At 42.3% G+C, this 25,675-nt stretch overlaps 1 protein-coding gene across 4 annotated transcripts in view; it reads left to right on the top strand.

Annotated features, from left to right (window-relative positions):
* The window catches only part of LOC126473427 (bromodomain-containing protein 8), a 270,271-nt gene that overhangs the window by 146,587 nt on the left and 98,009 nt on the right, over window positions 1-25,675 (top strand). For 3 of the 4 annotated variants that reach the window (XM_050100466.1, XM_050100465.1, XM_050100464.1), the window contains exon 11: window positions 1,045-1,137. The exons of the other annotated variant lie outside the window; for it this stretch is intronic. In XM_050100466.1, coding sequence (XP_049956423.1) covers window positions 1,045-1,137 — 93 coding nt within the window. The remainder of the gene's footprint in view (window positions 1-1,044; window positions 1,138-25,675) is intronic. 4 annotated transcript variants of the gene reach the window in all.

Here is a 25,675-nt window from a genome sequence, read left to right as displayed (position 1 = left end):
ATCAGTGGTTTTGCCACAAGTCTGGTCTTTTCTTCAGGTAGCTTCATGCAAATGATGCATAACATCCAGGTAGTTTTCCTTATTGACCATACGACCATCACTCATGATGCACTGTCCCATTGTAATAGAAGAAAACAGTGAGAAGAACCTTCACATGTGATCCAGCTTGTCGAATTTCTTTTGGTCTTGGTTCTTCAGGCAGTTTCCATTGGGATGGCTGGGCATTGGTTTCAATGTCTTACCCAAGTATCCATATTTCGTTATGTGTTATGGAGCTTCTTTAGAAATACTGGATCATTGTCAACTTCATTCAGCAATTCCTGAACAATGTGTGCACATCATTATTTTTGGTTAATTTGGAACAATCTTTGCACCTACTTGTTTCATGCTGGAAAAAAAAGGAAAAAAATTAAAAAAAAAAATGGTTGTCATGAGCCAGGGGATATGCTGACGTCATCAGCAATCACTCTGATTATGATTCGGCAAGTTTTCAGGACTGTTTTCTTTACTACTTCCACTTTGTCATCAGTAATTGATTTGCTAGGGTGTCCTGGGTAGTCATCATTTTCAACGCCTCTCGACTCTCTTTGAAATATTTATACCACTCGGATACTCTGTCTTACTCATAGTAGATAAGCCGTCAACATTTCGAATGCAGTGCTGCACTTGACTCCCCCCCCCCCCCCCCCCCCACCTCCCCCAAAGCAAAATTTAATGCAAATTCTTTGATCCATCTCTTTCGAACATAAAAATTTGTCGAGCACTCGAAACTATGTATAACCTTTTCAACTGTCAGCAATAAACTAAATATTCAAAACGGGTGAAAATGCAAACATACATCAGGAACATGTGTACCAACAAGATTAAAAAAATCCTGAAAGTAGTGTGTATAAGCCCCACAAAATTGAAAAATTCCATTACTCATATAGTAATATCTGTGACAGTTACACACTCTCCATATTTTTACCTGCTGTAATTCTGCATTTATCTTTGTTTCTGCTGTCAATTGAAATATACACTGCATGGTAGATCTTGTTTTTACAGATGATTGTTAGTGATGAGCCTGTTCTTGATACAGAAGTCATTCCAGAAGTGCCTGAAACTATAGCAAATGGTGTACCTGAAACAATTGTCACAGTAAGTACAGTGTGGTTGTAGGGCTAGAAATACAATTGTAGCTTCTTCTTTCAAATACTGAAATAACTAAGTAAATTAAATGAAATTAGAAAACCATCAAAATTGCATAGAAGTTTGTTTTTATTTTAATCTGATAGGTTTTGGACTTTAGTCCCTTATCAAACCATCCACATAATTCGTACCATAACACTATAATGTGTGTACACTGGCCACATTGCTGGTATGAGTTTCTAAGTGCAAGTGGCTATTTGCATACAAGAGTCCAGTACTGGATGCAGCACTGGACTGTTGCATTCAAATAGCAACTTGCACTTAGCCACTCATACAAGCAATGTGGCCATGTACACACCTTGTGGTGTTATGGTAGGACTTATCTGGATGCTGTGATAATGGACTAAAACCAAAAACTAGTTGCCATTTAAACAAAAACAAATTCCCGTGCAATGTTGATTTCGTGATTCCATTAAATCATAACTTGCTGCCTATTGCTATCCAGCATGCTGACAGTGAGTAAATAAATTAGTCTAATAGTATGGAAATTACATACTCATCTCCAGACCTTGAAATATGCTCAACTCACATTTTCTGTATTACATCTGATGTTTGAGCTATACCCTGCACAATATTTCATTTACTTACACAAATTTTGTTTGTTCTGCTCATAACTTCATCAAGAGGAACTGAAAGTGGGGGGGGGGGAGGGGGGGGGGTGGAAGATGTTGGCTTGTTGAACACATCAGGTTTTCCATAATTTTCCTGAATAACTTTTACACAAATACTAGATAACCAGTAGGAGAAGTAAAGGATACCACTAATCATAAAGTTGTGTTGAACAATTAAAAGGCACATGAAACAAGTGTGCAATAATTACTAATCTCTTGAGCAGTACCCTCGGTTGGATCTATCATACTAACTGAAACCATTCTTACACACACACACACACACACACACACTCACACACACACATATAATTTATTTAGCTACAAAATCATGTTCATGATATGGGATACATCTCATAACTATTGTTCGATAAGCATGTACCTTTTTACGTTGCAGTAGTTTCCTTTTTTAATGCGAATGCAGCCAAAAGGACAGTATGTCTGTGGCACAGCTATAGGTACCCACATGGCACCGTCCTGTGCCATCCTGTTCAGTGGTTGTTAGCGGAAACCTTACTAGCTTCCCAAAACCCCTAGTCTGCTTCAGATTCATTGATAATATCTTCATAATCTGGACTTGCAACCAAGACACCTTATCCCCATTCCTTCAAAACCTCAATACCTGCTGTCCACTTCACCTGGTCCTCCGCAGCCCAGTGTAAAACTTTCCTGGACATTGACATCCTCTTCTCTGATGGCTCCATCCATACCTCATACCTCTGTCCATATGAAACCCACCAACAGTACGTGCATTTTAACAGCTGGCATTCCTTCCACACAAAAAAATCCCACCCATGCAGCCTGGCTACCCAATGACGGCAGTAACAAAAACTCCCTTGCCCAGTACGGTGAGGGTCTCATTGAGGCCTTCACAGAGAGGCACCAACCCAAGACCTAGCTCCTAAACAGATTTCTGTGCCATTTTCCCACACACACCCCAATGCTCTCACCTCCCCCAAGAACCAGCTACAAAAGAGTGCCCACTTCGTCACACAATACAATGCCAGACTGGAATAACTGAACCAAATCCTTCATCAGGACTTCATCTGTCATCATGCCCCGAAATGAGGGACATCCTATCCAAGGTCCTTCCCGCCCACCCTAAATCATGTTCCATCATCCACCCAACCTCCATCCATCCAAGAGGGTCCAGTTACGACTCCCTTTTTCCAAGCAATCTATAAGGATTGTTATGTAGAATCCCAAAAAACAGAGGTCATCACCTTAACAGTGGACAAAATGGTCTTTGCCTTCTTTGGTGCACATACACCAACCTGTGTCCATTGTTTTGATTGCCGTTTTGACGCTGGTGTGTAATGATTGAGCCAGGTTTCATAAACAGTCACAGATCAGCAGAAAAAGTCTTGCAGAGTGTGATTAAACGATGCCACATATCTTGAAATGTTGTGCCGGATGTACTTATACTTGACTGTGAGCAATCGTGGCACCCACCAAGCACACAGCTTCTTCATAGACAGTTCTGCATGGAGGATATTGTGCTCTCACTCATTTGAGATACCTGCAGTCTATGCAATCGCACAAATTTTTATTCAGCGGTCTTGCATTACCATATGGTGGATTTTGCCAATGGTTTCCTTTGTGGTGACCTCAATTGGATGGTCAGAGTGCACTTTGTATTAGATGATTGTGCGACCACATTTCAGTGCAGTAATCCAGAAGTAAGAAGTCTTCAACGATTGTGCAGAATCAGAGTGAACTTCATCTAATTCTGTTTATATTTGTACAGGGTGTACACGACCCGGGAGATCCGGCAAAAACCCAGGAATTTTTTCATCCGGGAGAAAACCGGGATAAAGCCGGAAATTTTTCGGAATTCCGGGAATTTTTCAGATTTCCAGGAATTTTTCATTGTTTTAGTTTTCAGTTAAATTTTTCTGATTTTTGACGGATAAGAACCAATACTCTAACAAAGGATATTACTGTATCTTGCTTCTTCATAATAATATTGCAGCAACAAAACATGAACAAGAGAAAAAAAAACGAAAATAAAACTTAAGTTGCAGAAGAAATACGCCATATACAACAATAAAACACAGTGCTCATACAAGCATTTGCCAACTGCAAAGTGTGTCAAAGGCTTTGGGAAGATTATGCAATGCTTCCTAACAACAAATTGTCTCCGATGAGTGTAACGTCACAATTGTTTACTTTAGATTTGTTTGAGCAGTTCGGGCGGGCTCTTGGGCATGTGCAGTTGAGTCGCGTATGAGAAGTACCTTCTCCCGCTTCTGGCTACAGACGTGTACACACATGAAATTACGTCAGTGTGATCGTATCTGACCAGCCATTTGTGACAGCAGCTGTTATGTTAGCCAGTGTTTCTTTTGAAATAGGTTAAGAAATAGACAACAGCAGGCAGAACCAGTCAGGGGACATGTAGTGAGATGTATGTACATTATTCTTATGTGAAATGAGTCAAATTTCCAGAGAAAATCATGGCCCGACCTGTTCTTGAGTGCAGTCTTTTTAGCGCAAAGTTATGGCCCAAGTTATGCTTGGGCTTGGTCTCTGGAGCGGTAATGGCCCATCAGAATCAGTATGTGGAGCTGGCATATTGCAGTAAATTGAAACATAACAAATTATTAGGAAATATTATATTTCTGAATGTTAAAATTGCAAATAAAGCTTATTTGAAGTTAGAAATGTAATAAAGAGTTTTGTGTCCGATATTAAAAATCACATCTACATCTGCATGGTTACTCTGCAATTCACACTTAAGTGCCTGGCAGAGGGTTCATCGAACCATTTTCATACTACTTCTCTACCATTCCACTCTCGAATGGCGCGTGGGGAAAAGGAACACCTAAATCTATCTATTCGATCTCTGATATCTCTTATTTTATTGTGATGATCATTTCTCGCTACGTAAGTGGGTTTCAACAAAATATTTACGCATTCAGAAGAGAAAGTTGGCGATTGAAATTTCGTAAATAGATCTCGTCGCAAAGATAACCGCCTTTGTTTCAGTGACTGCCGCCCCAACTCGCGTATCATATCAGTGACACACTCACCCCTATTACGCGATAACACAAAACAAGCTGCCCTTCTTTGCACTTTTTCGATGTCCTCCATCAATCATACCTGGTAAGGGTCCCATACCGTGCAGCAATATTCCATCAGAGGACAGGAAGTTGTAATGTAGGCAGTCTCTTTAGTGGGTTTGTCGCATCTTCTAAGTGTTCTACCAACAAAGCACAGTCTTTGTTTCGCTTTCCCCACAATATTATCTATGTGGTCTTTCCTATTTAAGTTGCTCGTAATTGTAATTTCTAGGTATTTAATCGAATTGACAGCCCTTAGATTTGTGCAATTTATCGTATGCCCAAAATTTGTCGGATTTCTTTTAGTACCTATGTGGATGACCTTGCACTTTTCTTTGTTTAGTGCCAATTGACACTTTTCGCACCATACAGAAATTCTCTCTAGATGATTTTGTAATTGAATTGATTGTCCGATGATTTTACCAAATGATAAATTACAGTGTCATCTGCAAACAATCTAAAGGGGCTGCTCAGATTGTCACCTAGATCATTTATGTAAATCAGGAACGGCAGAGGCCCTATGACACTACCTTGTGGAACACCATATATCACTTCTGTTCTACTCGATGGTTTACCGTCTATCACTACGAACTGTGACCTCTCTGAGAGGAAATCGTGAATCCATTGACACGGTTGAGACGATACTCCATATGCACGCAATTTGATTAATAGTCGCTAGTGAGAAACGGTACCAAATCCTTCTGGAAATCTAGGAATATGGAATCGATCTGAGGTCCCTTGTCGACAGCACTCATTACTTCATGGGAATAAAGCAGGATTTTTATAACACATTTTGATAAATACTATCCTTGTAAGTTGAATTTTCGCAATAAATGATTGTGTAACTCATTTGTAAGAAGAATGTAATAATTTCAATTACAAAGAAGGCAAGTGGAATAGTACCACACTATCAGTTTAATAAGTCATGCCTGAAAAAGCTGACATGAATTATTTTCAGAAGAAATTGAAAACTGGTAGAAGCCTGGGGAAAGGTCAGTGGTGTCTCTGGCGAAATATAGGAACATGTAAGGCAATACTGCCACTATGTTTTATCGTAAAAGATACGTTAAAGAAAGGCAAACCTACATTTGTATATTTGGAGAAAGATTTTGACAGTGTTGACTGAGATACCCTCTTTAAAATTCTGAAGGTAGCAGGGAGAAACTACAGAAAGCGAAAAGCTATTTACAGATTATGCAGTAACTTGGCTGCAGTTATAAGAGTCGAGGGGCACGAAAGGGAAACAGTAATTTAGAGGGGAGGGAGACACGGTTGTAGCCTGTCGCCATTAGTTTTCAATCTCTACCATGAGTTAGTAATAAAGAAAACTGAGGAGAACTTTTGGCAGTGAATTAAAGTTCAGAGAGAAGAAATACAAACTTTGAGGTTTGCCGATGACAGTGTAATTCTGTCAGGGACACCAAAGGACTTGGAAGAGCAGTTGAATGGAATAGATAGTGTCTTGAAAGGAAGATGTAAGATGATCATCAACAAAAGTGAAACAAACATAATGGACTGTAACTGATCAAAACGAATTGGAGTAGGGAATGAGACACTGTTTGGACAGCAAAACAACTGATGGTTGAAGTAGAGAGGATATAAAATGCAGAATGGCAATAGCACAAGAAGCATTTCTGAAGAAGGGAAATTTATTAATCTCAGAGTTAAAGTTTGAGTCTCGGCCCGGCACAGTTTTAATCTGCCAGGAAGTTTCACTAATTTAATTGTTGGTAAGTCTTTTCCAAAGATGTTTGTCTGGAGTATAGACTTGTACAGAAGTGAAACATAGGTGATAAACAGTTCAGAGAAGAATAGAGCAGGAGCTTTTGAAATGTGTTGCCACAGAAGAATGTCGAAGCTTGGGCAGGTAGATAGAATAACTTATCAGGTGTTTCTGAACCAAATGGGAAAATGTAATAAATTAATGGTTCAACTTAACTAAAAGAAGGGGTAGGGCACATCCTGAGGCATGAAGAAATCGCCAGTTTCGGGGGGAGTGGGGGGGGGGGGGCAGGAATTGCAGTGGGAGGTCGCGGGATGAATACAGTAAGCTCACTCAAATGGGTGTAGGTTGAGGTTGCAGTAGTTATTCAGAGATGATAAGCCTTCCCCGGGATAGGGCAGAATGGAGAACTGCACTAAACCAGTCTTCGACTGAAGACCACAACAGCAGCATAACTCATTAGTCAGTGGAAATATGGAGAATAAACTGCATCAAACCAGTCTCAGGACTGAAGACAACAACAACAACAACAACAACATATCAGTAATCATTTGTACAGCAAATCTTGCTAAACTATGACACTTCATTAATTCTAGAAGCTGGGCTTCATAATTACGATTGTCATCTATCTGTAATTCCAAATTCTTAACACTTTCTATTTCTTTCTTGGTTGTGTGTAACTATTTTTATAGTTGTGCAGTTACCTGAGAATTTCTGAGTTTTTTTAAGGGCACAAAGGCAAATTGTCATAAGCACTTATGTCATAACCTTAGAACACTAATACGAGAAAAAATTTAAAAGCCACTACACGTTAAGCCCAATCCATGGAAGGAAAGAGAGCTAAGAACAAGGACTTCCTCTTGGAAAAAGGTCCACAAAAGATGCTATAGAGATAGCAGATGTCCCAAACTAAACATCAAATGTCCTTCGCCATATTGCTATGACTGATAAAAAGTAAAAAAGGTCAATAACGTGTGCATCATTCGTTAAAACAGCTGATAACTCAGACAGCAAACATACACTACAAGGGAAGTGTTTAAAGAAAGTGCATTTGGTCAGGAAACAGTGAACCATCACAGATTGACGACAGTGAGCGCACCACCTAACCAATGCCAATAGCTAAATCAACAGAGCCCAATATGCAACATAGTTAAAATGATTCCCTCATGGCGCAAGGGCTGAGAGGAGGTCGGCCAAGCTCCAGGGAGAGTTTTAATTCCCCAAAGCTTCTTCTCAGGAAGAGAAGACCAGTGGTGATGCCAAAATGACACCACCTGCTGACAGACGGGAATTGGAGATCATCGGAAGGAATGGAAGAGCTAGCAGGCCAAGGTAGGGGGACTGCAGCCTTGGCAGCAGAGTCAGCAACCTCATTTTCCGTCAGATCGGTGTGACCAGGAGCCCACATCCACAGCGGGTCCCTCAAGAGCAAGCAAGTGGAAGCTTTCTTGGACCCTCTGCACTAAGGCATGGACTGTGTACAGCACACAGAGGCTCTGAAGGTCAGGGAGAGTATCGGAGGAGGTGACACAATTGAAAAGCTTGTGTCACTGCGTGTACTATCATTGCCTGGTACAGGGCAAAGAGCTCTGCTGTAAATATTGAGCAGTGTTCTTTAGGCCGATACCAAAAATGGTCAGTGACAATGATGAAGGCACGTTTGACACCACTGTCACTGTTAAGAGCCATCAGTGTACATGAAGGTGCTATTGCTAAGTTGCCTGTTAAGGTCAAAAACCCTACAACGATAGATCGAAGCTGGAGTAGTGTGTTCAGGAAACCAATGAAGTCAAAGGTGAATGTGGGCCACCACATGAAGTCAAGGTGGTGAAGGATTCACACCCTTTGGGAACATGGCAGGTAGCGAGAAGTTGAGGTACCAGAGCAATAGCCGAGAGCAAACTCTGGGAGGTAACAGAGGAGGAGGAGGACGTGCCCCATACTGGCAGTGAAGGGAGTTGTTGAAGAAGGAGGCGTAGGATGGGTAGTTGGGCATGACAGACAAACAGCATGTGTATCCAGTGAGGAGAACTTTGTCAGTGTGACAGTGGTAGAGACTCACAAGTGGGTTAGTGTAAAAGGTGCCAATGGCCAAACAGATTCCACAATGATTGATTGTGTCTAGATGGCATAAGATGGAAAGATGTGCAGATGAATAAACAGAACACTCGTATCTAGTTTAGAATGGACAAGGGTTTGGTACAGACAGTGGAGGGTGCTCCGATCCACTCCCCAGGAATTACCATTTATGACACATAGGACATTGAGGAACCAAGTACAGTGGGCGGCCAGGTAAGACATGTAGGAGGACCATGAAAGTTTTCTAAAACGCATCAGCCCCAGGAATTTCTTAGTTTCAGCGACTAGAGAGAACAGGCCCAAGATGTAAAGACAGTGGAAGAAACCTATTGCACCACCAGAAATTCACTCAAACAGTTTTGTCAGTGGAAAAGCAAAAGCCATTTTTGATGCTACATGAGTAAAGACAATCGAGGTATTGCTGAAGATGGCGCTCAAGGAGACAAGCCCGTGGAGAACTGCCATAGATTGCAAAGTCATTGACAAAAAGGCAACCGGAGATGCCTGGTGGGAGAAGGCCATAGTAGGATTAATGGATGTAGCAAAGAGGATAATGTTCAGGATGGAACCTTGAAGCATTCTGTTCTCCTGTATGATGATGTTTTACAAGGCTGAACCCCCACATACTTTGAAAATGCGGTGTTTTAAAAATTCCTAAAAGAAATGGGGTAAGTGGCCTGGGAAACCCATAGGTATAGAGTATATAGGATACCAGTCGTACAGAACATGTTGCATGCTTTCTCTAAATCAAAAAACATAGCCAAAGTCCGGTATTTCTGCTGAAAACCATTCCTGACATGGGTTGACAAACGGACGACATGGTCAACTGCAGAATGACATGCTCGAAATCCACATCATGCAATGGTAATTAAATTATAAGATTTGAGCCACCATACCAACTACCCATGAAAGATAGTTCCATCTCCTTGCAGCCATAGCTGATGAGAGGAATGGGGCAGTAGCTAGAAGGGAGATGTTTGTCCTTACCGGGCTTAAGTATGGGTATGACAGTGGCTTCATGCCAGTGTCCGGGAAACATGCCATCTGTCCAAATGCACTTGTACGTGTGAAGAAGTAAGTGCAAGAAAGTGTGTACCTGCAAGAGAAAGGTGCAGCAGCATCTGAATTTGATCATCATCTGGCCTTGGGGTGGAAGATCGGGATGAAGTGAGAGCATGATCTAGCTCCCTCTTAGAAAAGGTGGCATTGTAACATTCATGGTTCTGAGAGGAGAAGTATATTACCAGAGACTCCTCCACTCATTTCAGAGGGAAGAAGATGGTGTGATAGTGGGCGGAGCTTGAAATTGCCTCAAAATACTGGCCTGTGTGCCCACAATTACGTCATCTGCAATGGTTAGGCCAGAAACTGGGGAATGAACCTTTGTCCCAGAGAGCCAGTGGAGGTTGCCCAATACAGTGGAAGAGGGAGTGAAACTGTTAAAAGAACTAAGAAATGAAATCCAACTAGCTGTTTTGCTATTCTGAGGAAAAGTGTTAATGTTTACTGAGTGTTTTAATAAATTATAATTCATGACACCTTAACAATTGATGTTCTCACTTGAAACAGTTATCCTAGTACCCCTGAAGGAATTATTTAATGAGATTAGCTGTACCGAAAGTTTGTTGGAAAAGGAAGGAGAGACTGAAACCTAATATAGTGGGCTGGAGGAATACCAACAAGGGTGTTATTAAATGTATTCTGCATTTTAAGACCGATCTGTGTTCTCACCCAGATTAATTCCTTAAGATAATAGTTTTTGAAATGAGTTATTACTATGCTACAAAATACGATGGCACCCATAGTTCCCGTATATACAAGATGGCGAAAAATTCGCGCACTCGGACTTTGTACCATGAATCTTCACATACTAGCATTACAAAAACGTCTGTCACAAAATTTTGTACTGCACATATTTCCAGCAGTAAATGGATGTTAAAGATTGCAAATCTGGCAACACTGTAATCACACATATGGTAACTATCTCTGTCAGTGTGGAGAATTAGTGTTGTGCAGTTGGTGCAGTGGATAGCGTTTTGAGTTAGCGTGCTGGACATCAAGGATTTGATTCTGGGTCAAGACATATTTGTTTTTGTTTGCCAAATGTAGTCTGCGTGGTACGGTATCTGGCATCTTAATGATCGTACAGCTATTACAGTGGGTTGTCTACAAAACATTTGCACTTATGTGCTACGGACACAGAAATGGAAGTACAGTTGTTTTGATTGGTCAGCTTTTAAAGATACCTATTGCATGTCATGGATGCGAACTGTTTCGCACCACTGCACCTGTGTACGTTCTCTCTATGGTCCCATCGATTAGTATCAATTATTATTCTTGCCACCATCAGATCCATTTAATTTCATTAGGGCCTTACATCACCAGTAGCATTAGCAATGTGCTTTGCAAATAATTTCCAAACTTGGTTACCATTTCTACGTATTAGCACCATGGGACAACTAATTATGCGTGTCAACATTGAGTCAGATAAAAGCATGCTGTCCATTAAGTCTCCATGCATTACTGTTGTTGTTGTTGTTGTTATAATTGTTGTTGTTGTTATTATTATATTATTATTATTATTATATTATTATTATATTATTATTATTATTATTATATTATTATTATTATTATTATTATTATTATTGAAGGAAATTTGGAAACACCATGTCCATTATCATTATGGAAATAGTAATTTTCAAACAAACCTTTCGCAATTGGAAACAAACAAAATCTGTAGAAGAGATGATACGCGTTAGATGGAACAGCCCGCTGCGACCAAAGGCGCATTTATACTGAATGCGCTATTCACTGTACAGGTACTAAAAACTAGCAGAGTAACGTACCTGTCATAAACACCATGTATATTCTTATACACATCATATTTTCTTCTTTGGTTATTCTAAAACATTGTGGCAGATGTATGGCATACACAACCTATATATATGTGAATATACTTCCAGTCTTTGGTGCATCTGATGACCAGATAATTTGTTTTGTCGTCTGGAGCTTCACTCTGAGGAGGCAGATTCTTTCCTTTCACTATCGCATGACAGAGATCGTCCACGAACTCACCTTACTCCAGTTACTGAGGAAGCTGTTCTGGAGATCATACACCAAGAATGTTAGCGAAGTACATGTTGCATAACAGGGTAGCTGCATGTCTCATAATGTACGGTCATTGACATGCTGCTCATGCATGGGTTGCACACCTATCATTATTCTTTAACATAACACCTGCATTGTGAGGACCACTGTTTGTAGATGCAATTCTGTGAATAGTTTCAACAACAGATAGTCAATGACGACTTCATACTCACTGTAATATGATCAGATGAAGCAGTGTTCACTCATGAGGCTGTCTTCAATAGGCACAGAGCCCATCATTTGTGTGACATAAACTCATACGTCACTCGTGATCCTGGAAATCAAGTTCATTTTGGCATCAGTGTCTGGGCCAGAATATTGGAAAGCTGGAGTTAGGGTCTCTACTTCTTGTCTGACCAATTGACTGCATGAAGGTATCACACATTTCTCTCAAACCATTTGCCTGATGCACTGGAAGATATTCCACTTCATGTTCATCAGAGGTTCTTATGAAATGGTGCACCTCTACACTTTGGAATTAATGTGGGCCGTTATTTAGGCAGAACATTTCCAGGGAAATGACTTAGATGGGAAGGTCCAGTTGTATGGCCTCTACATTCACCTGACCTAAATCCCGTTGATTTCTTGCTGTAGGGACACTTGAAGGAGCACATGTGTTCTACTCCACTGACACATGTGGAAGAATAGGTAGCACGTTTTAATGCTGCTCTTCTATCTGTGGATGCAGCCATGTTGTGAAGAGTCCAGAGGTGTATGATCTAGCAGGTCATGCAGTGTTGGATGTGCAGGGGGTGTTGCTTTGAGCATGTGCTCTGAGAGCAACATATTCTTTTGTAAATGTCATGTGGTCAGTAATATGGAAATCGTTATTGTCGCTGGTTGGTAACGTGTTACATCTGAGCGAATGTACTGCACATAGTATAAATGAATTGTAGGTGTTAAGTAATTTAACTGTGCAATCATCTTTAGCATCTCGAAATTGACATTGTTCTTATAGTTATTCTTTCCCATGACAGTCATATGCATCAACTATTTCTGACCTGTGCGACCATGTTTCTGTTATGTTCACCATTACAAAACAATGTACTATGTGTGGCTTAAGAAACTGTGCATATTACGCTATTGTGTGGCAGAATGAAATTGGCAAAGAAAAAAAAAGAAAGAAAAAAAATACGCCTTGACCCAGAATCAAACCTGTGGCCTTCTGCATGCTAATCCAAAATGCCATTCACTGCACTATCTGCACAGCAGTACTTCTATATGTTAACAGAGGTAGTTACCACATGTGTGACTGCCAAATTGTCTATCTGTAACATCCGTTTGCTGCCAGAAATATCTGGAGGATGAAATTTTATGAGAGACATTTTTGGTTTGCTAGTATGTGAGGAATCATGCTGTGAAGTCAGTGTGTGCAAATTTTTCTTCATCTGGTATGGATAATTAATACTGGTATTAAATTAGTGTGTTTGTCACCATAAGCCCCTTTTTTTCTGCACAACACGTTTTCTTCCGTGATGCACATGTTAAAATATAGTATTGCTTTCACACATGTGTTAACTTGTATCGAGACTGTTCACAAATCTTAGTTGAAATAAATAAATAAATAAATAAATAAATAAAAATTGTATTAGAAATCTTACCACATCCACTGTACAGGTCAGACCTATTGATAGCTTTGAACAAGATGCAAGTGTTATGGAGATGCTCAGGGAACTGAAGAGGGAATTTCTGGAGGACAGGGCTGTACTTTTCGAGGAACACTATTGAAAAAATTTAGAAAACTGGCAATTGAAGCTGACTACAGAATGATTTGGTGCCTGCAATATACATTGTGCATAAGGACTACGAAGATGAGAGAAATTAGGGCTCATAAACAGGCATATAGACAGTTGTTTTTTCCCTTGGGCTATTTGTGAGGGGAACAGGAAAGGAAATGACCAATAATAGTGGTATAGGTATCCTCCGCAATGCGCTGTAAGGTGGTTGCAGAGTATTCATGTAGATTTAGTACCAACAATCAAACTTAAATTTAAAAATTTAAAGAAACCTCATCACATTTGCTAGTTTGGAAGTACAAAGACTTCACAAAATTCTATGTAGCAATGCCAGAGGAAAAGGAAATAATTTACATCACAAGGAAATACATGTCCTTTTCAGAAATGGGCAAAATTATTAAAGCAGAGTTTATATTGAAAAGCGGGCAATCAAAAAGATTGTCACTGAATGCTGTTTACATTTCATATAAATAAACTAAATTATCTTCTTATATAATGATTGCAGAGGGTTGTTATAAGGCTAATTATTTTCTTGAGTGAACTTATCAGATGACCTGTCATCTCTTTTTCCTACATAGGTTTTCTGTTCTTGTCTTATTGGGACATATCGTATAAAAGGTTCTCACCTTCCTTCCCTTGCCCACCCACTCTCCAACAATTACAGAAAGCTAGAGATTATCCTGTCTGTTTAAATATGTACTGTTTGTAGTTGGTGGTTAATAAGTTGATACTTACCTCCCATCACATATATTATACTGGTGTGCAAAACTTAAAGATGATATCCTCTTATTCCAAGAGCTGCTCCACCTGCACTGCTTGATGTGGTCACGCATTGTTAGCTGTAATAATGAAGTAGGGTACAAGTGTACTCATGAAAAGATGTACTTGGAGAAGATATACAGTGTCAGAATAATATTGAAACGTGAGTGTACCATATTCAAAGATTTTGAGGTCAGTATTCCCACACAACATTATGCGTCCCCTACATCGTAATACCTTGATGACCAGAATGGTCATTTTTGACAGTGTTGGATGTACTCACATATGGCAAGTGGTGTGACTCCTTAATGTACCCTAATGTACCCAGGAGCATTGTCAAACAGCATCACTTTAGTGGTCCAGGTGTAAAGGTGTGTGGAGGCATGATGTTGCATGGGTGTGTGGACCTCCAAATCTTTGAACAGAGTACACTCATCAGTCAGCGTTATTGTGACTCTGTACTCCTTCCCCATGTGTGTGTCTTTTGAGGGGTGGATTCAGCCCTGACTTCATTTTCATGGATGACAATGTGCATCCGCACAAGCAGTGCAGGTGGAGCAGCTCTTGGAATGAGGGAATATTCCGTAAGTGGACTGGCCTGCCCATTCCCCCAATTTAAATCCCATTGAGCACAGTGGGATGCAGAGGGGAGATGTATTGCAGCAAGTCTATACCCATGCAGCAGTTGTCAGCCATGCTGGTGGAGAAATGGAATGCCCTTCCATAAGAACTCCTTACCAACCTTGTGGCAAAAATGGGAGCTTGTTGCAGAGCATGCATTGCTATCAGTCGTGATCACACATCCTATTAATCACGGTGACTTCAGTGTAGTTTTTATCTTTAAATAAATTATAATTTCTGTTTGTTTTATTATGTATTTCTTTCAGTTACCATCTATACTATATCATAGCGGTTCAGTCTGTGTATGGTCCAACTTTCATCTAGCTATTTTACGTGGCAGTGACACACCATGCAAGAGTTACTTTTGTCATTAAATTTTGTGCACAAGTGTACTGCCAACCAACAAACCAGTTGTTATAATAATATCAGAGGAAAATAAAACTAAACGAACTAATAAATTATGAGAAAATTGCTGCCGTCCCCTTCCCTACTGGGACAAAATGTGTAGTTCTGCCAACAGACATACATAAATGTGTGTCCGCCGCTCGTGGTCTCGCAGTAGCGTTCTAGCTTCCCGAGCACGGGGTCCCGGGTTCGATTCCCGGTGGGGTCACGGATTTTCACCTGCCTCGAGATGACTGGGTGTTTGTGTTGTCTTCATCATCATCCAGGAAAGTGGCGAAATTGGACTGAGCAAAGATTGGGTAATTGTACGGGCGCTGACAACCACGCAGGTGAGCGCCCCACAAACCAATCATCATCATAAATGTGACACATGTGGGAAGTAGGAAGAGGCATTGGGGATGGTAGCTAGTGGCTCGGAGGGAGGTATCACGAGTGTTGGCTAGAATGCGGGAGGGAGGGGTGGTAGTTGCATGGGTTACGCACATGATATGTGGATACCACAGCCAGTGAGTTGTGGTGCACAATGAAAAAGATGCGGAGGTGTGGGTTGGGACAGGGTGACAGAATAGTGAAAGGGAAACTATTGTGTAGAAAGTGTGGGGACAATGGGTTAACAGAGTTTGAGGCTCGGAGGATTATAGGAGCGAAGAATATATTGCAAGGATAACTTTCATCTACTTAGTACAGAAAAGCTGGTGCTGTAGGAAAGGATTCAGGTACTACAGGTTGAGTAGGAAGTGCTGGGTGGGTAAATCAAGCAGGCCTTGTACTGTTATCTTCTATAGTGATATGACACCTGTGGCAAGAGGTTGGGAGTGAGAGTGGCATTGAGATGGCCCAGAATGTTTTGTAGGTTGCATGGGCACTGGAATACCACTTTAGGAGTGGTGGGAAGTATCTTGGTAGGTTGTCACTTATTTCTGGGCATAAATTAAATCACAAACTGTTGAAGGATATTGTTCAGTTGCTTGAGTGCATGGTGATAATGGATGATGAGGGAGGTACTCCTTTGTAGCTGATTCTTGGGGGTGGTGGTAAGATTAGGCATGTTTGAGGATATGATCTGCATAGTCTGTTTTTGAACTGGATTTGGTGGATAGTGCCTGCTGTGAAGGCCCTCCTGAGTCCTACAGCATACTGGGAAGGAAATTCTCGTCACTGCACATACACCGTCCATGGGTGGCCAGGCTGTGTGGGAGTGATTTTTTTGGTGTGAAGTAGAAACCTGTGCTGTTCAACAACAGTAAAATTACTCCAAACAGCACCTCGATAAATTAGCCAGTGTGTTCACATCCTACTCCAGCCTCGAGTCACCCTTACACGTCAACACCTACCATCCCCCAGCGTCAATCGCTCGTAACACACAGACCCTGCCTGGCTGATGTTTCCCATTTCCCACATCCTCAAAAACTCCCTCCCAATACTCAGTGAAATCCAGAACTCAAGCAAGCCCAAAATAGTGTTGTTAACCTTCTCAACAATAAGCTTCAATCTTATGGAAGTGTCTGTCCTATCCAAAGGCTTCACCTTCAGCCCCACACCCAGGTTTCACTACGTTGGGCTCATCAAAGACCTATTCCTCCTCCTAATCCATAGAGTGTAAATACTTATATTTTACTGATCCCTGTAACCAAAGTCAACCTAAATGCAACATTGAAGCTAGCCTCTCCCTCTTCATACCACCATTCAATTGTGACCCTTCCCTTTCCCACCTAACCACCCCCTGGTCCCCTTCCAGGAATTCCTTACTTCCAAATTGGCCTTATCATTCTTCCCCAGGTTCCTTCCCAAGAACACAAAACTCTCAACAGAAGAAAGGACAGCCTCAGAATAGACCCTGATCTGCTAACTATCAGACTCCTCCACCTACAAGTTCTTCCATAGAAATCCCATCCCAGAAGTCCAACATAACCTTCAATCCCTGCTGAAATTCGTAGGCCCTTCTCAGAATCTCTCCCGTGAGTCCATCTTCCTCCTCACCCCAACAACACTCAACATACCTACCTTCTGAAGTGCTCCCAAAAACCCACAAACACAACAGTCTGGATGCCACATTGTAGCTTTTTATTGTGCTTCCACTGAAAGAATTTCTGCTCTTGTTGACAAACACTGCCAAACAATTGCTTGAAGCCCAGCCTCTTACATCAAAGATACTAACCACTTCTTTCGCTGGCCCTCCACCATCCCTTTACCTTCTGGATCCCCCTTTACACCTTACATCCATCATGCCAGTCATCAATCATCTTGCCGCTATTGAACACTGCCTGATTGATTAGTCTTCCGACTCCAAACCCTCTAACTCTTTCCTTATACAGCTGCCTAATTATATCCTGATACACACCTACATTTCCTTTGAGTGGAAAGTATACAAACAGATCCCCAGCACAGCCATGGCATCCACATTGCACGCTCTTATGGTAACATGTCTGTGGGCTATCTAGAGAAAATCTTCTTAGCCTTCCTAAACACCTTGTCTGGTTCAAGTTTATTGATGATGTATTCACATACGGGGCCAAGAAACCCTATCCTCACTTCTCCACAATATCGACACCTCTTGCATCCACTTCACCCAGTCCCCCTCAGTCCAACGTATCACCTTCTTCAAAGTTGGCTTACACTTTTCCGATGGCTCCACCTGCACCTCGTTCCATATTAAACCTGCTAACCACCAACAGTACCTGCATTTTGACAGCTGTCTCTTTTTGACAGCTGTCTTCCCTTTCACACCAAAAAAATTGCTTGCGTACAGCCTGGCCACTTGTGGGTAGTATATCTGCAGTGTGATGAGTGTACTGAAGGTCTCAAGAAGGCATTCACAGACAGGCACTGTCCCCCCCCCCCCCCCCCCCCCAAAATCTAGTCCACTAACAGATTTCCTGTGTCACATCCTAACATACCCACAATCTCCCCCCACCCCCACCCCCACCCCCCAAGGGTTATTCCATCACCCACACTCTTATGCCACCCCCAATCCGAACTGTTTGCCGCAGGGGTATGACCCCCTGTGAAAGGCCAAGGTACCAGGCCTGCCCAATACACCCACCCAGCACTGGCTGTTCCAGTCTTGCCACAGGCTTATCCTACATGGTTAGAGACCAGGCCACCTGTGAGACCAGCCATGTCATTTACCAACTTTGCTACAATCATGGCACAGCTTTTTGGATTGGTATGACTACGAACTAACTGTCCACCAAAGATGACTGGCCATCACCAAACTATGGTCAAGAACAAAATGGACCAACCTGTGGCATAACATGCAGCTGAACATAAAATGCTTGATTTCAATCGTGCTGCACGACCCATACTATCTGGATCTTTCCTCCTTTCTGAACTACATAGATGGAAGTTATCCCTTCAACATACACCCGTATCAGTCACCACTAACCCACTGATTTAGGCTTTCTGGTATTTCCCTAAATTGCTTAAGGCAAATGCCAGGATGGTTCCTTTGAAAGGGCATGGCCGACTTCCTTCCCCATGCTTCCGTAATCTGATAGAACTGATGACCTCACTGTTTGGTCCCCTCCACCAAATCATCCAACCATCTAACCTACTTTCCTTGCATCCTCTACCAAACAGTTTCCCCTTTCTGTGTCCTCCCCCTCCCAATTCATACCTCCATGTATTGTTCTTTGTGCGCCGCACCTCTCTAGCTGCAGTAAGCATGTGTCGGATGCCTAGCCCATACTTCTGCCACCCGTCTCTTCCACATTCTTAGCTAGCACAAGTGCTCCCCCAACTACTCTTCCTATCGCCCACCTTTTTCTCCATCCATCCACCCACCTGACCTGATACAACCCCACCCCAACCCAGTCTACCTGTCAAACTGCAGTTTTGGCATTGAGTGTCTAACCAGCACAATGTAGGTAGCGACCTTCCGCTGGTTCTTTACCAAGCTGTCAGTTGGCAAAGTAGTCTGATTGGGAGCTAAGACTACCTATTATTCAAGCTTGCTCACCTTTCTATTTCAGCACACTCACCAACATCTCCTCACCGAACTTCTTTTCTTGAAATGCTGCAGTTAGTGCTGGAAGTTCAGACTGAAAGTACGACATCCAACTCTCAAAATAAATGCAAGGCCCTTCATTAACATCATGACATGTACTCTGTGTTGACAATAACTATGCATTATAAAGTTTACAAAGTTGTGTCATTATTCAGAATGTCACAAAAACATTGATAAGGACAAAATCCAGAAACAATCTGTCTTAATTAACAGATTCCAATTGGAGTATCCATGTAACAAGTTTTCTCTTGCCTTTGATGTCATAGGCACAGTTATGACCAGTCCTCCTCTTTGGCACACACTATTTCTCCAAAGTAGGGACCGACAACATGGAATAAACTTCATCAGAGGGTACTGCCCGCGAACGTGCTTTGTTCTTTCTCATCATTCTGACTTGCAGATACTGTGTCGATCATTCTCATAATACATGTGCATAAATTAAACATACATTCAAACAGTAGGTTATCTAATTAGTTACGAAAATAAACTACTTATAGTGACATCATCATTCATTTGTCTGAAAAATGCTTGTGCAACACATCACTTCACCATAGTGTTACGTTACACTACAGTTTCCTCTCAGGTGAATGGTGCTGTCACTACTGTGAAACATTAATGAAACACTAAATATTCTTAATTCAAAACTAGTTTTAACCTTCTCACTTCAAGCATTACTATCATTTGTGTCTTTAATCAGAGTTGTAATTGTGTTTCATTCATGTTTATTTATTGTGGAATGTTCCCCAGTAGATCATAAACCATCAGTCACAGGTATATATTTAACTGTGAATAAGTTTCTTAACATTTCTTCCAGGTAATTATTCTCTTACTGTGGGTATGGAACCTAGAATAACAACATATTGAACATCAAGCAGCTTTGCAATATTTATTTGTTTCCTCTTGTGAACTACTCATTCTCATGGACTACTCATTACTAGGACCTTCAGCACAGTAGCCATTCTGTCAAATCATCCATATTTCATCTAATCAAGTACATTTATTCCAGGACACTGCCATTTTTAGCCAAGCACATAAAACTTTTTCAAATCACTGGATGTGTGCTACACACCGGCCAAGAAAATTAAAAAAGAATAGAGATCGTTCTAGGGGGAATATATGAGAGACTACAAAATGTGTTAGAGCTATAGTGGGGTATTGCCCTGTGTAATTGTCACAGGGAACACCACATTCAGTGTTCTGAGGCCAGCTTCAACCTTTATAGACTGCCACCGAAACAGAGGAGTTATGCATTTTGAATAATTAGTGAGTATTTGTTGGCAGTTACTGCCCATATTTCAAAATCTGGAGATTATCATACAAAACCCAGACACTTGTCTCTTTATTATGTCATCTTTAAATTAACACATGGAACAGATTAACAAATTCAACTAAATTCATCTACTTTGCAGAAACCTCGAAATTAATGCTGCCAACATACATAGTAACAATATATACACACCTCTTTCCACAGAAAGATTATCTTTATTTCCTCTAGGCCTCCTTGTTCTTTCCATCACACCATAGATACGTACAGGCTAGTGTACTGTACCCTGTTAGTAGCTATTACAACTCTACTTACTCCTTTTGTACATATTGAGGTAACGTACTCATACTGTAGTCTGTATCTGTGGCTTTTAATCTGTCTTATGTGCTGTATTTATTTTACTCATTCACTGTTGTAACTCTGAATATCCTCCTATTGTACATGTCCATGAATGCCCTCCTATTTAATATTTACATTTAATAGCTAACAGTATACTGCCCTTGATTGCTCTGTCAAAACTGACAAGAGCTGACAGTCAGCTCCACTTATAAAAAGAAAGAACTTTTCGAGGTTCTGTTAATTGCTGTCTAAAGTTTTTTTAATTTCTGTTGTCGCCACTTTCTAATGTAGAGCTATGATAATTGTAAAGTGGTGTTTCGTATTACACATATATTTTAATCACATCAACGCTGCTATCCAAAATTAAAGCCGTAAATGGAAATTTTCCAAGGCTGAGTTTATTATGCCACAAAACATTATAAGCAGGTGATACTAAATTACAGCTGGCCCCAGTGGCTGGGCAGTTCTAGGTGTTTCAGTCCGGAACCGCACTGCTGCTATGGTCGCAGGTTCGAATCCTGCCTCGGGCATGGATGTGTGTGATGTCCTTAGGTTAGTTAGGTGTAAGTAGCTCTATGGCTAGGGGAGTGATGACTTCAGATGTTAAGTCCCATAGTGCTTAGAGCCATTTGAACCATTTTGAACTAAATTACAGGCACCATAAAGAATACAGAATGCTAACAACTGCTATGTGCATAACGACCAACAAAAATGTTCTTTGTTTTTTCCAACACAGTCCAACAACTGGTTAATGTGCTCAGTATGGGGTTGCCTCAAGTACCTTCATGATGGAAGCCCGCTGACCTTTTTGGCCACAAAGCCATTATTTTTTGTGAAACACTACGAAGACAAATATGGGGAAGTTGCAGTCATCTCTAAGATGAAGAGCGGTTCCCTCCTGATGGAAACGTCATCTCATGCCCAGTCACAGATCTGCTCTGTTTTGCAAAGTTGGGTGACATTGCCATGGCCATGACTGCATTCTCCACAAGAGTCTTAATATGGTCCAGGGCGTCATCTTTCATCACGATCTTCTTTTGTAGTCAGACGATGAGCTGCAGGTCAACTTGAGCAACGAGGTGTGCGCTTCATCCGGTGTGTCCATAGGGCATCAAGGGGCAGCACAGTTGCTACTGGGTCCTACATCTTGGCTTCTGAGGGTGATACATTGCCTTCTTGGCTTCTGAGGGTGATACATTGCCTGAGAAGGTCAGGGTGATGCTCTGCTGATGTGATGTGAAACTCTATGTTCCTCCTCCTATGAGATGCTTCAGGTGTATGAAGTTTGGACATATGTTTTCCTGTTGCACTGCTATCCCTGTCTGTGGAGATTGTGGACATCCGCTGCACGCGAACAACTTGGGTCCCTCCCCCCACCTGTATAAACTGTGCTGAGCTCCACTCTCCCTGTGCACCAGATTGCTCAATTTTTAAGTGTGGGGAGAAAATACAGGAATATAAGACCCTGGACAGGCTCATATAGCTAGAGTCCAGAAAAAACTAGGGGCGCCTTAATTCCATGCAAATGACACAATCTTACGCTACATTTGCAAAGTTGTCACCTTCTCTGTTGACAGTGCCTTCCTCCGTTGTACCTTTTACTGTGGGTCCTCAGTGCCACCCGCTAACACCTGCTCTCCAGATGGGTAGGGAGCCCTTCTGGTGCTTCCACCATACCCACTTTGGGAGCACTGGCACCCACCTGTAGAGGATACCGGTTCCCATGCCCCAGCAGGAGGTGGCTCATCCTCATCTGGTTTATCTAGCTAGGAATAGGTCCCTTGAGACTCTTCTTTCCACAGTTTCTGCTGATCCATAGGTAGAAGCCAGCAGGTGGCTGAAGGGACCACAGGCTGTTGGCCGTTAGATTTCTCGTTTCTCCTCTGTCCCTGAAAGCAATTAAGGGAAATCTTCTCTATCCTCATCTTGTAAGGAGAAGAGCAAGAAGGACAAAAAGATCTCTGAGACACAGGAAACTCCGGTGGCCCCCACGCCCTCAGACTCTGCATGTACTCCTTCCGTGCCCAGGATGGAGGTCCCAGTGGCCCCTGAGGCACCAGATCTTCCCAGGCAATGTGCCAAAGATGCTGTGTCTCAACCAGTGACAGCACATGATCGTTAGTCTCAACCCTGCCCCCCCCCCTCTTCCCCTCACCACCCCGCCCCCCGCCCCCCCCCACCCCCCACCCCCCCAGTCGCTTCAAGACACCATGGCACCACGGTATTCAAACAGTCTTGCATCTTACATTCTGCATTGCCATCCAGGAAATGTGATTTCCAGCAACTTGGAACCCTGTCCTTTTTAGCTGCCAAGGTTATTTTAAAAATCATTCAGCTTATGGAAGGGTTTCGGGTGGAGTTTCAACGTATGTGCTGGACTCTATATACATAGTGACCTTCTGCCTCTTGATATGGATTTTGAGGCGGTGGCTGTTCGAGTAAGGGCACATCAGGATTTTACTATCTGTAATGTTTATCTCCATCTCGATGATGCCATGTCCCAGGATGTGGTGTCCGCATTACTCTCTCAGCTCCCTCCACCTTTCCTACTCCTGGGCGGCTTCAACACCCATACCCCTTTGTGGGGTGGAATATTGATCACTGGCGAGTGAACACGTCGAAACTTCACTGGCACAGCTCAATCTTTGCCTCTGGAACTCTGGTGCTCCCACATACTTCATTGTGGCACATGGCATCCTGGCCATTGATCTCTCCTTTTGTAGCCCTGGTTTTCTACCATCAATCCACTGGGTGGTCCACAATGACCTGTTGGATAGTGATCACTTCCCAATCATCCTGTCCCTCCCTCAGTGTCTCTTCCCTGGACACCCCTGCAGATGGATTCTCCGTAATGCTGACTGATGGGTTCACCTCTTCTGTCATCCTTGCAAGCCAGTATTGATGTGCCTATTCGGCATACAATGGCAGCTGTTCTTTTGGCAGCCAACCAAGCCAACCCCCATTCTTCAGGATCCCCCTTGTCAGAAGATGGTACCCTGGTGGACTTCGTAGATCGCTGCAGCCATTAGAGATCATAGGTGGTCTCTCCAATACCATAAATAGCACCCTTCGCTGGAGCATCTCATTGCCTTTAAATGGCTCCATGCCTGCATCCACTACCTCATAAAACAATGAAAGCAAGAATCCTGGGAACGGTACATTTCCACCATTCGATGATGTACCTCTCCATCACAGGTATAGCCAAAGATCAGTCGCCTCTACAGCTTCAATGTGTACAAAGTATTCCCTTAGGTGGTGCCATTTATACTGATACAGATGCTGTTGCCAAATGTATGGTGAGCCTCATACTAACACATCTGTGTCTGAGAACTACACCATCTTACGGCTCATAAAACAGTGGGTAAAGTGAATGCACTTATCTTTCACTACCTTCCACCTGATGCTATATAATGCTCCATTCAGTGAATGGGAATTCTCTAATGTGCTAGCCCATTATCCTGATGTGGCCGTAGGGCCAGACTGCATCCACAACCAAATGCTGAAACATCTGTCAGTGACACTTCCTCACCCTCTTTAATCGGATCTGGAATGCGGGTGAGTTCCCATCACAGTGGTGGGAAAACTCAGTAGTTCCGGTACTAAAACTGGGTAAGAAATTCCAGAGATGGACAGTTATCACCCACTCAGTCTTATTGGCATTCTCTGTAAGTTGCTCAAATGCATGATCAGCAAGAGGCTGTGTTGGCTTCTTGAATCTTGCAGCCTTTTGGCTGCATCTCATGGTGGTTTTATATTCCAATTCACCTGGAGTCCACCATCCGTATGACCTTTTGGACGTCAACACCTCATCACTGTGTTTTCGACACAGATGTGGCTTATGATGCAGCATGGTGTCACCACAGCCTTACTACATTGCATGAGTGGTGTCTCTGAGGTTCACTCTCAATTTTTGTCAAGAACTTCCTGTCGTACTGTAAATTCCAGGTTCATGTGAGTGCTTCACTCCGTACCCTCCTTATCCAAGAGAATGGAGTCCACAGGGCTCTGTACCGAGTGTCCCTCTTATTCTGGTGGCAGTCTATGGTCTAGTGGCCGCTGCGGGGTCTTTGGTATCACCCTCCTTATATGTTGACAATTTTTGCTTTTATTATTACTCCTCTAGTATGGTTGTTGCATATCACCATGTACGGGGCACCATACGAAAGGCGCACAGCCGCCAAGACTTGTGCCGTGCACTTCTGTTCCTGTCATACTGCCATCCACACCCAGAACTTTACCTAGACGGTCAACTACTTCTTGTAGTTGAGACACAACACTTTTTGGGACTGGTCTTCAATTCCCGGCTGACATGGCTTCCCCACCTGCGCAAACTTAGGCAAAAGTGCTGGCGACATCTTAATACACTTCGCTGCCTCAGTAACACTAGCAGTCATGCAGATCGCTGTAACCTTTTGCAGCACTACAATGCCCTCAGTCTGTCAACTGCAATGTCCTCCATTGTCATCTCTGATCAGAGAGACATAGCATCTGCCCCCATGGCTTGTGCCCCAACCTAGGATTTGTCTCAGTCTCCTTTGATCCAAAAGAGTCTGTTGACCTAAACTTTTTCACCACTTCCTCTTCGCTGTCCTTGAAATGTATCCAGCTTCAGAAGTGGTATTCACCGATGGCTCAGCAGCTGATGGACGAATGGGCTTTGCAAACACACATGCACAGTGCAGTGAACATCACTCTCTGCTAAATGGCTGCAGTGCCTGCACTGCTGAATTGATGGCTA

The sequence above is a fragment of the Schistocerca serialis genome, chromosome 4, assembly GCF_023864345.2.
Source record: "Schistocerca serialis cubense isolate TAMUIC-IGC-003099 chromosome 4, iqSchSeri2.2, whole genome shotgun sequence".
NCBI lineage: Eukaryota > Metazoa > Arthropoda > Insecta > Orthoptera > Acrididae > Schistocerca > Schistocerca serialis.
The sequence above is the reverse complement of the archived record's forward strand: the minus strand, read 5'-3'. Positions and strand labels throughout refer to the sequence as shown.